This window comes from Aethalodelphis obliquidens, unplaced genomic scaffold (assembly GCF_003676395.1).
Source record: "Aethalodelphis obliquidens isolate GAN/ISIS:26980383/991018 unplaced genomic scaffold, ASM367639v1 scaffold89, whole genome shotgun sequence".
NCBI classification, from domain to species: domain Eukaryota; kingdom Metazoa; phylum Chordata; class Mammalia; order Artiodactyla; family Delphinidae; genus Aethalodelphis; species Aethalodelphis obliquidens.
Genome location: NW_020838033.1, coordinates 4,797,331 through 4,811,597, shown reverse-complemented (window position 1 = coordinate 4,811,597; position 14,267 = coordinate 4,797,331). Strand labels below are relative to the sequence as shown.

General features: G+C 56.4%; 1 protein-coding gene across 1 annotated transcript; it reads right to left on the bottom strand.

Annotated features, from left to right (window-relative positions):
* IGFBP4 (insulin like growth factor binding protein 4) lies at positions 1-13,253 on the bottom strand. Its single transcript, XM_027094378.1, has 4 exons — positions 12,653-13,253; positions 5,455-5,612; positions 4,555-4,689; positions 1-2,331 (listed from the first exon to the last, which is right to left on the bottom strand). Exons 1-4 carry the CDS (start codon positions 12,999-13,001, stop codon positions 2,197-2,199), a joined length of 777 nt encoding a protein of 258 aa, XP_026950179.1. The 5' UTR covers positions 13,002-13,253; the 3' UTR covers positions 1-2,196.
* Positions 13,254-14,267: the final 1,014 nt, after the last annotated feature.

The following is a 14,267-nucleotide window of genomic DNA, read 5'->3' as shown; positions in this document are numbered from 1 at the left end:
TGGAGGCACATGAAAAGAAAAGGACCTCTTACCACCCATTCCAAGGATACAAGAATAAAGCATTAGGAAGGGAGGCTGGAGACAAAGGGGAATTGAAAGAGATGCCTTGGGGAAAGAGATACTCTCCCTACATTTGGCTTAGGGACCTAAAACTTCATCTTCAGCCTACACTCAGCCTCCTCTCCCAGCATGCCTTGGCCTCGGCCCCAGAAGGAGGGGGCTCTGTGAAGAGCAGGCCCCCCAGCTGAAGGAGCGTCACTTTGTTCTTTATCTCCTGCTGCTGGCAGCAGCCTGTGGTGCCTCAGGAAGACTAGATGGCTGTGGGATGCCGCCACAGAGGCAGAGTTAGAGAGATGAGGATTGCGGCCCCAGGCTCAAGATTCAGACGGCACAGGTGCCAGTGCATCAGGGGCCAGTGCAATCGAGAAGCCTGGGAGTGCAAGAGATCAAACACACACACACACACACACACACACACACACACGCACACACAGCACAAAGGTGGGAGGTAAGGAGCATTGGGAGACGACCAGGAATCCAGTGGTACCACGTGGGCACACATTCTGGGGCTGGCACTGAGAGCCCATAGCCTGGCGAGTCCAGGACAGCAAGATCAAAGATACCCCCACTCCCAACCCCTCAGAATGAAATCTCAGCCCCAACCCCCAGTCAGGAATCTAGGCAGTCAGAGCTGTGGAATGTGTTGGAGAGCTTACCCCCTTTCCCTAGCTTCAGGGCAGTACCTCCCCTCACTAAATCGATAAATCAAATCCAGATGCGAACCCAGTCTGCCTGATGCCCTAGGAAATGCCCCCGCTTCACACACCAGCTGATCCCAGAAATGGCTCTGGCCCAGCAGGGCTGGCCAGCCTGCTCCCTCCCTTCAGAAGCCATTACTGGCCCACCAGGAGTCTGAACACAGACAGCACAGCCTCTGGGGACGGAGAGGCTCCCCAGGAAGAAGCTGCAAGGAAGAGGAGGGTGAATTGGCTGACCCTTTGCAGTCCTTTTACCATGTAAGACAGTTCTCCCCACCCCTGGTGCATCCCTGTCTCTTAATTGTAAATAAATCAACCGAACAAAAATGACACAGTTTTTTTTGGTTTTGTTCTGTTTTATAAAAAAAAAAAAAAAAAAAAAAAAAAAAAAAAAAGACAAGACATCATGGCCAACTGGTAGGTTCCTAAGTCTCTTTCCATCCAGTCAAGCCAGAAAATGCCCAGTGGGTAGGGAAATATCGGGGAGGAAGGTCCAGGGAAGGAAGTGTGGGGAGGGAGGCAGAGCCACAGACAGTGAGCCACTGAAGGATGGAGTCATCCTGGTGACTTCCTGGCTGTGACCACAAATGGGGGAGGAAGCAGGACCCCAGGTAAGGCCCTCACCTCCCAGCATGTGGTTTCCTTTCTCCATCAGGCACATGCAGTCCAGCTGTGCATTCTTTCCTCCTCCCCAGTCACTGCTCAGAGATGGGCCCCACCTCCCCAGCCCTCTGTCCTGCAGGCCTTCCGCTGACCTCTTCCCTCCCCCAAAGCAGGGTCTCAGTTGCCAAGCAACAAAGCTAAGGTGGGCTTGTCCCTGCAGGTCCTTCCCCCTGGAGGGACCTGGGGGGGAGTAAAGGAGAGCCTGGCAGGCTTTAGCTTTGGAAACGGGTCTCAGTCGGTCTCCTAACCACTGAGTCATCTGCTACCCCACACTTTCCCTATGGCCTCCACCCTCTGACTAGTTTGACGGGAGGGACAACGGTCAAGGTACATGTCTATTTTCCTCCCCTCATTATGGGACTGGGACTTTTCTTCTCCTACAGACTTGTGCTCACCTTATAGGAGGTGGCCTCAACTGTCTAAATCAGAGGGAGTCACAATAAGAGCCCACAGGGCTGAACACTACAGCTGACATGTAGTATGTGGTCAAGAAGTGTTTATAGATGGTGGAAGGGCTGAATGAATCCAGGATCAATTTGGAAACATACCAGGGCTCTCTCAGGCTATCTAAGCCCAAAGGACACCCCTAGGCTTCGGCTCACCCCAAGGGCACACCCATGCTCATAAGCACACATGCACACACACAAACACACCCCAAGGGAAACTTCTGGGCCAGAAGCAGGGCCAGGACTCAGACCCAGGCTCCAGGTCAGCTCTGCAGCCTCCAGGGGAGGGGGCAGCAGGGGGCAGGGAGCCCCCTGCCTGCTGACAGGGCTCACTCGCGGAAGCTGTCAGCCAACTGATGGCAGTCCAGCTCCCCCTTCGGCTCCAGGCCCCCCGGAAGCTTCACTCCCGTCTTCCGGTCCACACACCAGCACTTGCCGCGCTGCCCATCCAGGGCCGGGTGGCACTGCCAAGACAAGGGTGTGAGAGGTCAGATCTCAGGCAGCTGGCCCCGATCCCAGCCCAGCCCCCAAGTCAGACAGTGGCTCCAAGATGGACTCCTGGGGGCACAGGCTTTCTTGAACATGGGTCCCCTGAGCTCACTGGAGTAAAGTTGGCCGAGAAGGAAAGGTCCAGACAGTTTTGGTGCAGAAGGTCCCGAAGCCAGGGTCCTGAGGCAGTTCTGTAGCCTCTACCTGGAGGGGAGACTAGATCCGTGGAGCTGAAAGGTGCAGCTGGATTTGAAAGGCTAGGGTTCAGGTTGGAGAAGTCTTTAATTTGGGTTCTGATTGTGTTTTAGTTTGGGCTCTGATTGTGTTGGGACTCTAAGAATAGGATTATGGTTAAGACTGTGATTATCCACATTGAAGTTAGCATAGGATCAGCATGACAGTTGCAGTTGAACTGGGAATTATGACTCAAACTTGAGTGGGGTGAGGCTTAGAGCCCAGGTCAGAAATGGAATTGGGATAGAGACAGAGGTCAAGGTCAGAACAATGAAAGCAGTTGGGCTAAAGGTTGGGTCGGGATTAGACGGGGGAGGAGGAAAAGTAGGGGGTAAAGGTGTATTTCAGAGTCAGGGTTAGAGTTGGAGTGAAGGTTGTCTCAAGGGTCAGAATTGGCCTGAAGATAAAGGGTCAAGTGTCAGAATTCTCAGTGGGATAAAAACCGGGGGGAAGGAAACACATAAACGTGTATAACACAAAGAGTGAACCCTAACGTAAACTATGGACTTTAGTTAATAACTAATGATCAATTTTAGTTCCTCAGTTGTAACAAATGTACCACACTCATGTTAATAGGAGAGGCTGGGGGTGGGAAAGTAGATGGGAACTCCGTACTTCCTGCTCGGTTTTTCTGTAAACTTAAAACTGCTCTAAAAAATAAAGTCTATTGATTTTTTTAACGTGGGGGGGCAGATTTTAAAAATTGGGACAAGGAGGAATTCCCTGGCGGTCCAGTGATTAGGACTCTGCTTTCACTGCCGGAGGGCCCAGGTTGGGGAACTGAGATCCCACAAGCCACACGGCGTGGTCAAAGAAAAGGAAAAAGAAAAATTGGGACAAGGATAAAATTGGTATTGGGATAAAGGCTGGAGGGAGGTTTGGTTTGGCGGGGAGACCTTTGTGGTCCTCCTCCTAGGTCCACCTCTTCATAACCTCCTCATGCCATCCTGGGGTGTGCGGACTCGGGGGCAGCCTTTCTCCTCCTAGCTAGGCCCCTTCTGGCTGAGTGGTGGTCCACCTTGTGGATTCGTCTGTAGAGCACGGAGTGGGAGGACGTGTGTGCCTACACCCACAAGGGCTGGAGGAGATCCAGGCCACACCCAGCACGAGGCACCCCACCCAGTGTCCTGCCCAGATATGCCACCCTTCCAAGTGAGCCCGACTGAGACAGGCCAGAGATGGGGCTGGAGCAGGCCAACCTCATTGACCATCCCAGCATCCTGGGGGCTTGTCAGAAGAGCCCACGTTCTAAGGGCGTAAGGAGGTACAGAGGTTTCTGCATTCCTGTCTTGTCTTCTGCCTTGTCCTTCCTCTGCTGCACCCAAAGTTCCCGTCTCCAGCCGTCAGGTCTGGCTTCACCTCCAGCCTGGCTGAACCCCAAGTGGTTTGGTGGCTCAGCCTGGGGGAAGGGGCAGGCTGAGTTTCCTCCTCAACTCTTCAAGACCTAGCCCCTCCATTCCCAGATGAAACCTCAGCCATGAGGAGTTCCCTGGCAGTCCGGTGGTTAGGACTTCACGCTTTCACTGCGAGGGCCTGGGCTCGATCCCTGGCCAGGGAACTAAGATCCCACAGGCCACACGTGGAAACCTCAGACATCCAGGGACAAAGGAGAACTCACAGGAATGGAGGAAGGAGAGTGAGAGAGGGTTGGAGGCAGAGGTTGGCAGGAATGCCAGGTCTGCATCACAGATGGTGACTACAGAGGTCATAGAAATAAGCCTGGACGGGGAGGCAGGGTAACTGGTCTACCTTTAACTCGCTCCGTGACTCTGGGCTGGCCTCTACCCCTCCCTGGGCCTCAGTCTCCTCATCTGCAAAATGAGCTGAGGTCCTGAGGTTGGGGGAGGGTTTGGGGAGGGTCCAAGGGGTTAGGTTTGGGTTGAGGAGCTCCCCCCTTCCTGAGACCTCCATCCTGGACATCCTGGAGCTGAGGCCGGGCCAAGTCAGCGGAGATGGAGACCCACCTGCTTGGGGTGGAAGTTGCCGTTGCGGTCGCAGTTGGGAATGGGGATGATGTAGAGGTCCTCGTGGGTGCGGCTCTGCGAGGCGGCCAGCCGCTCCAGGGCCCGGTGCAGCTCACTCTGGCAGGAGCCCTGGGGCTGGAGGAGGGGGAGGATGAAACTGCTCAGCAGAAGGGAGAGAGGCAGGAGGACCGGGGCTGGGGGTCAAATCAGGACTGCGGGCTCTGAAAGGAGGGTTAAGGCCTGGAAGCTGAGCAGGGCCCAACGAGGTAAAAGGAGGAGCTCGGGCTCAGGGGACACTGGCGGGCAGAACAGAGGGACATTGAAGAGAGGGCCTTGAGCCAAAAGGCTTCTAAAAAGGAGGGCTATGATGTGAAGGGACCTTGTGGGGAAAGGAAATCTATGGTGAAGGACAGGAAGGGGATGATTTCTAAACAGGAGTGACGGATGAAATCATATAATTAACAACTTGTAAGACCCAGGCACAGATCCATCAGAAACACCCACCAGAACGGACATTAGCCAGACCCTGGAGCAGGGTCCCAAGGCTCCCTGCTACGGCCAGCATGAACCCTTTAGCTCCTGAGAAGCTCTGGGGTGGGGACTCCCTGGGAAGGGCCAAGAAAAATCAGGAGGCTTGGGGCCACTGCTGTTCACCAACCAGTACGGAAGCGTCTCAGTGTTTAACGATAACTTCAGCTATCCCAGTGTCTAGAACTGGTGAGCAGGAAAGGAATTTCAAGAAGAGGAGTGAGGACTTCCTGGGTCCTGATGATGTATACTAGGTACATCTTGCACACAGCAGACACCTAAAGGATGTTTGCTGAATGGACATTGTCCAGATCTGGTGATGGTGGTGGTGTGTGTGCCTACGCACGTGAGCATTTGGTCAGAGATCCTCACCACAGGCCGGGCTTCCTCCCGAGGGACCCCGATGACCTTCATCTTGCCCCCACTGGTGCTCCGGTCTCGAATTTTGGCGAAGTGTTTCTGCAGGCACCTGCGGTCGTGGGCGCTGCAGGGGCTGAAGCTGTTATTGGGGTGATCACCCTCGTCCTTGTCTGCAATCAGGCCAACATGGGGAAAGGTCAGCGATGGGAAAGGACAAGGCAGCACAGCAACCCAGCCTCCCACCTGCTTTCTCCTTCTTAGGGATTCTCCAGCCTGGCGCTGGGGAAGAGCAGGGGCTCTGGGGGGTGCGAAGAAATGAAAGCAGCACCCCGGTTTCTTCCCCACTCCCCAGGACCTCCTCAGGAGAATATTCCTCTTGAAGTCCTCTTTTCAGCATCTCGCTGAGCCAGCCAGGGGATCCCCAGGGCTGTCGGCTCTGCTGACCCTCTTCCAAATGGCCAGAATCAAAGTTTCCATGAGTGATGAGAAATCTGGCCCAAAAACTCTCTCCATTGGCTGCACAGGAGAAGTGGGAGTGGGTGTGTATGCCTGCATGTGAGAGTGTGTGTGTGTGTGTGTGTGTGTGTGTGTGTGCGTGTGTCTGAGACACTGTGTGGTTCCAGGACCAAGAGAACACCCTCACACATCCCTTCAGCCCCCACCCCCACCCCAAAGTCTCCCGTCCTTACATTTCAGACCCCATCCAAAGTGCACATCTGTTGCCCAGAGCCAGGGTACTGGGGACGCGGAGATGGGGGTGGTGAGGCTGAACCACCACGCTTTCCCTGGGCTCTCCTAAAGGCTCTATCCGAACTCCAGAAAGACCCCATCCAGAAGTCCCAGAATTGTAACCGCCGCTCCTCCATCCAGGCGGCCAAAACCAGAACACAGGGCTGAGCTGGACAAAGAGATCGCAAGATCCCTCTGCAGATCAGAGCCACCTCTGAAATGCTCGGGTTTGGCAACTTGCTGCCGGCCTGAGTGCAGAGCCCCTGCCAGCATTCCAGATGTTGGCAGCAGGACAGAAGGTTACATCTGGTTTGCATCAGGATTTTTTTTCCTGAGGAGTTAGCAGGTTCCTCCATGATGGCAGCGGTCCCAGAGCTGCCTCTGGGTTAAATGGTATTTTTCTGCCGAGCCAAAGTTAGTTGGGGGGTTAGTTCTCTTTTTATTCTCCTAGTTCTGGGGGTCCAGGGGGAAGCACGTGGATAAAGGGAAACCAGGCAAGGAGGAATCTAGACCCCCAGAAAGTCTTTGTCAAGATTCCACACCAAAGGTTATGTCTAAAATTCAGTCACCGAGGATGGGAAGAGGTTTTGTCACTGATGCAGGGCTGGCTTAGAGAAAAGCAACAGAGGGAAGGAATAAATGAAGCAGACAGATATAATCCCTCCTTCTGCCTATTTCACATCCCAAGAAGGACAGTCTGGAGGGGACTTCTGTCCCAAAAGATCAAGTTCCCGAAGGTCAACCGAGGAGAAGCCACAACAGCAAGATTTCCCAGCTGGTGTGGGCAGCAAACGAAGGGGCAGATCAATTTCAGAAGGCCAGGATTGTGCAAAGGGGGCCATAGGAAGATAGACCCCAAGCCCCCAGGCAGGAACCAGAGAGAAGACCTGAGATCCACGCTCTTCCCTGAAGACCTTCCCAAGGAAGCTTCTGGCTAAGAAGGCCCAGGCTGGCCAGTGACCACCCCCCGCCATCACCGCGTCCGCCTGGCCCAAAGCCACAAGACTAGTGGACGGGGTCACAGCACTGCAGGTGTGTAGGCTGGAGCTGGGGATTGGAGAGAAAGCAAATAGAAGACCTAAAAGAATTGAGAGATTTGTCTTGGAACCACAGAAGCGGAGCGAGCTTAGAACAAAGGGGCCACCTGGAAAGGCTCTAAGGATTCCAGGGGCTCATTTGACACAACCCACGACACTACTTTGAGGGCCCCCTTCAACCGGAAAGGTTTTGTTGTTCTTCCTTCGAGTTTGCTTTCTTTTCATGACCATAAAGGAAAGCACGGCTGTGCACAGTGACACTTGTCCCTCTTGGTAAGTGGCCAGATGTTCTTAGGTTCCCTAGGAAGAGTTTTCTAATGCACGGGGCTACCTCAGGAGATAGAGTTCTGCCCTGGAGGTGTGGCACGTCAGGGTGGCAGAGGTCTCAAGGACCCGGAGAGATATGCCGTAGAAATTCGACTACTTTCCAACATTGTGTTTCTATGAGTCAAGTTCACAAAAACACTCGGGGGAGGGATTTTTTGTTTTAACATCTTTATTGGAGTATAATTGCTTTACAATGGTGTGTTAGTTTCTGCTGTATAACAAAGTGAATCAGCTATACGTATACATATATCCCCATATCTCCTCCCTCTTGCCTCTCCCTCTCACCCTCCCTATCCCACCCCTCTAGGTGGACACAAAGCACCGAGCTGATCTCCCTGTGCTACACGGGGGATTATGAAAGGATATTTGGAATGATCGTCCCTTAATTTAGGACGTGCCATGAAGGAAGACAACTGGGTCCACTCGCTGAACCCCGGGGACGTGTAGGGCATAGGGCGAGCTTGGAAACATAGCTCACGTTCTTGTATCAGCAGGGCTCCCGTCACATGGGGCATATCAGCAGGCAGCCTGCCCGGCCTCCCCCACCTTGGTTTCCCCACCACCCAGCACACTTAGCTGCGGCTTGTGTCTCAGCTTAGAGTAGAACACGGCCGGCAGGGAGAGTGGCTCCGTACTGCCTCTCTCAGGGGCAGGGGTACGCGGACCATGTCCCTATCTGCCAGCTCAGACACAGACAGGCTGGGACTCAAGGATCACAAACATACACAAACAATCACGTGTCTGGACACACACTGGTCCACGCGTGCACACCCACATGCACCCAGGCGCCCTGACCCTGCCCTGGCCACAGCACAGTGACTGCACCCCGGCTGTTGACTTTCCACTTAATCTGTAACTTCTTTTTGCCCAGTCTTGTTTAACTGGCAGACTGAGACCCCACCCCAGGATCCACCCTAGGCACTAGGCTTGGGAGGGTGAGGGTCATCGCCCTGAGTCTCTAAAAAGAACGTTCACCTCCCCATCTCTAAAACTGGCTGAATTCTTGCTACTTCCCTGCTCATGCAGGGGGTCCATCCTTCTCGTGCTGCTCACCCAAGTGGCACCCTCTGGAAAAATCGCAATCCTGGTGGGTTCCCCTCTGCGCGGGAGCCGAGTCAAACCTGCCCGCCCCCCACCAAAGGTCGGACCTCCCGACATCTGAAAGGCTTGTTTGGGAGGCGGGGCTTCCAAGGTAGGCCAGGTCACCTCCTCTTGCCCCGCTGGAGCTAGGCCAACGACATCCAGCCACAGGGGAGACCTTGGTCTTTGCTCCAGCCACAGAGGAAGGGCAGGGACCCAGAGAAAGAAGAGGTTTCACAGCTTTGCCACCAATGGCTGCAAAGTTCATGGTCAAAGCTAGAAGATTTCCTCTTCCTCGCTGCCTGATTTCATCCTCATGATTTCCCTTCAACTCCAGCCCCCACTCCCCTCAAGACGCCCAGGGTGAGGCTGTGAGGTAGGTGGGCCCAGCCAACCAGACACCATCTGGAGGGTCACCCACCCGCCCTACAACAAAGGCCTTTTCCTCCTTCCCCTGCACTCTGGCTGGAGAAGCCAAGACCAAGGTACCCAAGCCTGCTGGGTACCAGGCTTTTCTTTGAGGTCTGGCTCAAGGGGTGTCCCCCTCACCCTTGTGCCATGCTGCTGGCCTCAGACTAAAGAGTCAGAGGACAGCTGGCCCTTCCACCCTACCCCCTCCATTCCTCTGCATGTCCCCCCAGCTTTGCTCACTTGCCCTACTGTCCCCCAAAGCCCCAGCATCAGAGAAGTTAAGCTTCAACTTCAATCCATTCGGCTTCCTCTTCATCACCACCCTCATCACTGCTCCAGTATTGAACTCTTCCTCCATGCCAGATGCCCCAGCCCTGCAAGAGAGGTCCCACTGTCCCCCCTTTTTATAGATGAGGAAAAGAAGCAGTCTGGCTAGAGGAAAGGAGAACTTATCTCTGCAGCTCCTATGTCTTTAAATGGAAAGACTCCTGATACCCAAGGCACCAATAATTCTGGCTTTGCTAAAACTAAAGAAAAAATGTTAAGCAGCCATGCTCCCCCTTCCCCCCTCCCCCAAGGCACAGAATTTCTGGGAAGGCCCTGTTCCCATGACATGACTGGATTCCCAGTACTGAAGTAGGGGGGACAATATTTGCTGTGTTGACTAAAAATTAACCCAGCCTGCATGTTCCCTAACCCTGTCCCAGAGGGACCCAGAGCACAGTTTAGGATCTCCCCAGTCCAAACGCTAATCTTCCCACTGTCCACTCCCCCAGATTCCACAAGTCGAGGGTCAGTACACTGAATCAGGATTGTGGACTTCTGACACACGAGTCCCACCCCGCCCCCACCTCTGGAGGCCTGAGCTGTGTTAATCCACAACCTTTTCTGGCTTGGAAAGCTGGGACAGGGGGTCACGGCAGAGGGCACGGGATAGGGGGTTAGCTGGGAGAGGGATGGGGGAGACCTGCCCCAGGAGCAAAGAGTGGGCCTCTGGACCATAGAAGGCCAAGGGAGGGGGCGCGCTGAGTGACTGCTCTCCCCAGTCTCCTGCTGAAGCCCAGCCCCAAGAGGAAAAGGCAGGAAGAAGAGCGTGATTGACCTCTCTGCCCAACTATTCCCCAGGCAAGAAGGCCCTTGGGCTTCCCTGGTGGCGCAGTGGTTGAGAGTCCGCCTGCCGATGCAGGGGACGTGGGTTCGTGCCCCGGTCCGGGAGGATCCCATGTACCGCGGAGCGGCTGGGCCCGTGAGCCATGGCCGCTGGGCCTGCGCGTCCGGAGCCTGTGCTCCGCAACGGGAGAGGCTGCGGCGGTGAGAGGCCCGCGTACAGCAAAAAAAAAAAGAAGGCCCAAGCTTTGGGACGCAGGAGGGACAGTAGCCTATCGACAGTGGAAGGCTCAGGAGGACTGCAGGGAGAGGGGCCGAGCCCTGGACGCCTGGTCTCACCAGACACCCTGCAGGGCTACGGTACAACTCTAGGAGGCGCCTTTCATGCGGTGCAGTGTGGCCCGGGCCGTGGCAGGGGTACTTCTGAGAAGACTGGGAGGTAAGAGGGCATGGACACAGCTTGCTGAGTAGGTACCTAGTTTCCCCAGGGCCCCCCAGACCTCCCCTTCCCCTCTCCCGATATCTGCCTGCACTGCAAGGGTGGAGGCCAAGGCAAGGAGACCTTGGGCCCTGTAATCCAAAAGGGGCCTAAAGCTGCCCTTCGAGGCTGGTGTACACGATGTTCACAGGACACTCACAAACTGTTCACACCATGCCTCCCCAGCTCCTAGGGGAACAGTTTCTTCCACTTCAGGATGGGGTGTTCCTACACAGCCAGGGAAGAAGGGGTTCCCAAGACCCACTGAGGGCTCTTCTGTCCCACGTTCAAGTTGGTGAGAGAGGAGGAGCTCACCAGCCATCCTAATCCGGTGCCAGATACCCGCTGGCCGGTGGAGGGTGGAGGTGCGAAGCAAACAGAACCCGTTATACCCGGGGAGCCCAAGGGCTCAGCCCTCACTCCCAGTCTGGTCCTGTACCAGTACCCCTCCTCTCCCACTAGCACTGGCATCTCTGCCCCAGGATCAGTGACTTACACCCCCAGAAACCCCCCACCCCCGCTTCCCAGATGTGCTGGGTGTCAGGCTGGCATTTCTCCTAGAATGTTTTCTGCTGACCTATCTCTCGCTGCCCAGGGGCAGGAAGGGCAGAGAGGCCCGAGGCCCAGACCCCTGGGGTCCACCTCCTTCCTGTTTTCCCTGCATCCTGCTCTCCTCTGGCTAACAAGCTGCAGAGGATTGAGGAAGTGGAGCGGTCTGGGACCCAGGGCAGGAAGCTTGGGGCCGGAGTCCCAGCATCCGGACTGCAACAATGGAAGCTTCAAGCACCAGGAAAAGAGACAGAAACAGACAGAGGCCCAGGGAGAGCAAAACAGAGTCGGAGAGGGAACAAGAAACAGAGGCAGAGGTAGAGTAGGCAGACAGAGAGATTCTGAAAGCAACAGAGAAAGACAGGAACAAAGACAGAAAGAGAAACGGTGACAGAGTCAAGAGAATGAGCAACGGAAAGAGACTGAGATGAAAGTGAGCAAAGCAGGGCAACAAAAACAGGAAAAGGAATAGAATAAAGAGAAAGAAACATAACGGGCAGGAGATATTGAGGAAAGGAGAATCTGAGAATGTTGTTAGTGAAACTAGAGGTTGAGAGACGCAGCAGGAAAGAACAAAAGAATAAGAGAAAGAAGGAGAGAGACAGAAAGACTATAAGGGAGAAACTGAAAGTCTCACTGAGAAATAGAAACAGAGAAAGTGTAAGAATGAGTTTAGGGCCAAAGACCTTCTAAACCTCTCTCTCCCTTTCTCTCTCTCTCTCCCCACCGCCCAGCCCTCCACTCTCTACTGCCTGTCCCGTTAGGTTTCTGCAGCTCTGGGCTGGGAGCCAAGACTTGCTTCTCTTCTGCCACCTCAAATGGCACCTGCCAGGAGAAAGGAGCAGGGTGCCTGTGTAGCAGGGCAGGAGGAGGTGCCCAGGCCTGGCAGAGAGACCCCTGTCTTCCCAATACCTCTCAAAAAGCTAGGTGAGCCGGCCTGGGGCTTTGAGGAAGGGCCACTCTGATGCCCCTCACCACCAAAGCCACTCTAATTTACATGTCCCACTCCACCCCACCTCAATGTCAAAAGCCCGAGCCCTGGCTTTGCAGACCCCTGGGGCCTCCACTTGTGTCCAGGGTGAGAGGAGGTCCCTGGATCAGGAACAGAACGCCTCCACTGCCACCAGCCCCATCCTCCAGGTATATGGCCCTAGACTGCTCACTGGCAGGCTGTGGGCTGGGCCAGGTCACTTCATTTTCCACTCTTGTCCCAGCAGCCAGGACTACCACTGAGACCTCTCTTCCCAAATAGACACCCCTGAGATGGAGGGATGGGACAGAGTCCTCTTTGATGGTGGCAACAGGCTGCTAGGGACTTGACAGCAGTTTCCTTGGCTGACCCTGTCCCGTGCCAGTCGGGCCCTGCCACATACCTGCCTTCTGCTCAGCGCACAGGGGATTTTCAAGAGCCTTTCAGGCCAACCCGAATGGGGAAGGGGCTTCTGGGAGGGGAGGACCCCAGGGAGGGCGTGCAAGGGCTGGGGCACCTTACCAGAGGGCTGCAGGCTTTCCTGGATAGCCTCGATCTCTGCCAGTTCCATACACACGCCTTGCCCGTGCACCAGCGTGTGCAGGGGCTTCTCCACGCCCCGGGGCGGGTAGCAGCGCAGGCCGGAGCCGCAGCGGGGGGTGTACACCCCGCAGGGCATCCCCTTGCCCAGGGCGCAAGTGGCGCAACAGCCGCAGCCCGGCTCTCGCACCAGCTCCTCGCAGCCCACGGGGGGGCGGCAGCGCGCCAGCTTCTCCTCGGAGCAGGGCGGGCAGTGGATGGCTTCGTCGCCCAGGCTCGGCCCGGGCCCGGCGGCCAGCAGCAGCGCGGCCACGAGGCACAGGGGCAGCATGACCGGGCGAGGACGGGGCACGGGCGGACAGCGGGGGACACAGAGGCAGCTCCCGGCGCGCCTGGAGGACCCGACCCGGAGGGCGCGGGGACACGGGGCGGCTCCGCTGGCGGACAAGGACGAAGCCGAGGAAGTTAGCAAGCGGGCCGGAGGAGAGCGAGCCTGGCGCTGCGCCGCATCCTCGGCCCGGCCCAGGCGGCTGGCTGTAGGGGGGCAGGGGTCTGAGCTGCTGCCCGGGACCGGCTCCCCCGGACTTTATACCGGCCCCTGGCCACACCCCCAGCGCCTTCCCGGGGGGAGGGGCAGGGGGAGGGGGGAGGGGGCAGGGGGAGGGGAGGGGGGCCCAGGGAGAGGGAGAAGGAGAGGCGGCGGTTAGGGGGAGGGGGCGCTGTCCTAAGTCGTCGCTGCTGCCGCCGCCGCCGCTACTACATCTGAAAGTCCTTTTCTGCCGCAGGAGAAGGCGGCGCAGTTTGGAAGCCACGGCAGGCGCCGAGAGCGCTTCTGAACCGGAGCCCGGGAGGGCAGCGAAGGGCGAGCGAAAGCGAAGGGGCGGCTCCGTGGCCCCCTCCCCCGACCTGGGAGGATTCTCCCCGGACCCCACTGAGATGGCCCCGCAGTCCCCCCGCACTGAGAGCGCGGCGACCTCCTAGCCCGGACTCCCAGCTCCGGGGATTCAGTCTCCCTGGCCAGAGTCCTTCCCACCCCACTCCAGTGCTTCCAGTCTCAGCCGCTGGAGACCAAGTCTGGTGAGGAGGGGAAAAGGGGCCCAGAAGGGCCTAATGGCCCTAAGAGGTTGATAGGCTCTCTCCCCACTCGCCCCTTCCAACCTGCCCCTGCCCCCAATCTCCCCAGGGTTCATTTGGGCCCCTGTCCCCTCTGCCTTACACAGGATGGCATCAACAGAACTCGCACCGGGAGAGGGAGGTGCCAAGACGCTTGCGCCTTCCTGGATGTTTGCTTCTACTGCCCAGACCCACTCCCAGAGGGATATCAGCTGAGGAGATTGCCACTCTCAAGTGCACATTGTGCATTGCACAACTCCAGGGGGCACCATTTCTCCGGTAGTCATCGTAGACTTGTATAGCTGTTGTGACTGCTTTCCAGCAGATGGCACTCAAGCGTTTTGAGAAAGGGGTGCCTTTTTCTAATGCACCCAGCAGTGCTATCTGGGCTAGTGTCAGGGGTGGCTAGGCCCTCTGTGAGATCCTGTTGGTGCCTGTATCCCCTACCCTTTGCCTCAGTCTTGCTGGGACTAGGAGAGGTTCT

Excerpts from the sequence above, each read along its gene's own strand:
- IGFBP4 (XM_027094378.1), bottom strand. The coding sequence starts at position 13,001 with ATGCTGCCCCTGTGCCTCGTGGCCGCGCTGCTGCTGGCCGCCGGGCCC. Across the intron at positions 4,690-5,454 it reads GGGAGGAAGCCCGGCCTGTG|CCCCAGGGCTCCTGCCAGAG; the intron begins GTGAGGATCTCT and ends CCCCTCCTCCAG. Across the intron at positions 2,332-4,554 it reads GCAACTTCCACCCCAAGCAG|TGCCACCCGGCCCTGGATGG; the intron begins GTGGGTCTCCAT and ends TTGTCTTGGCAG.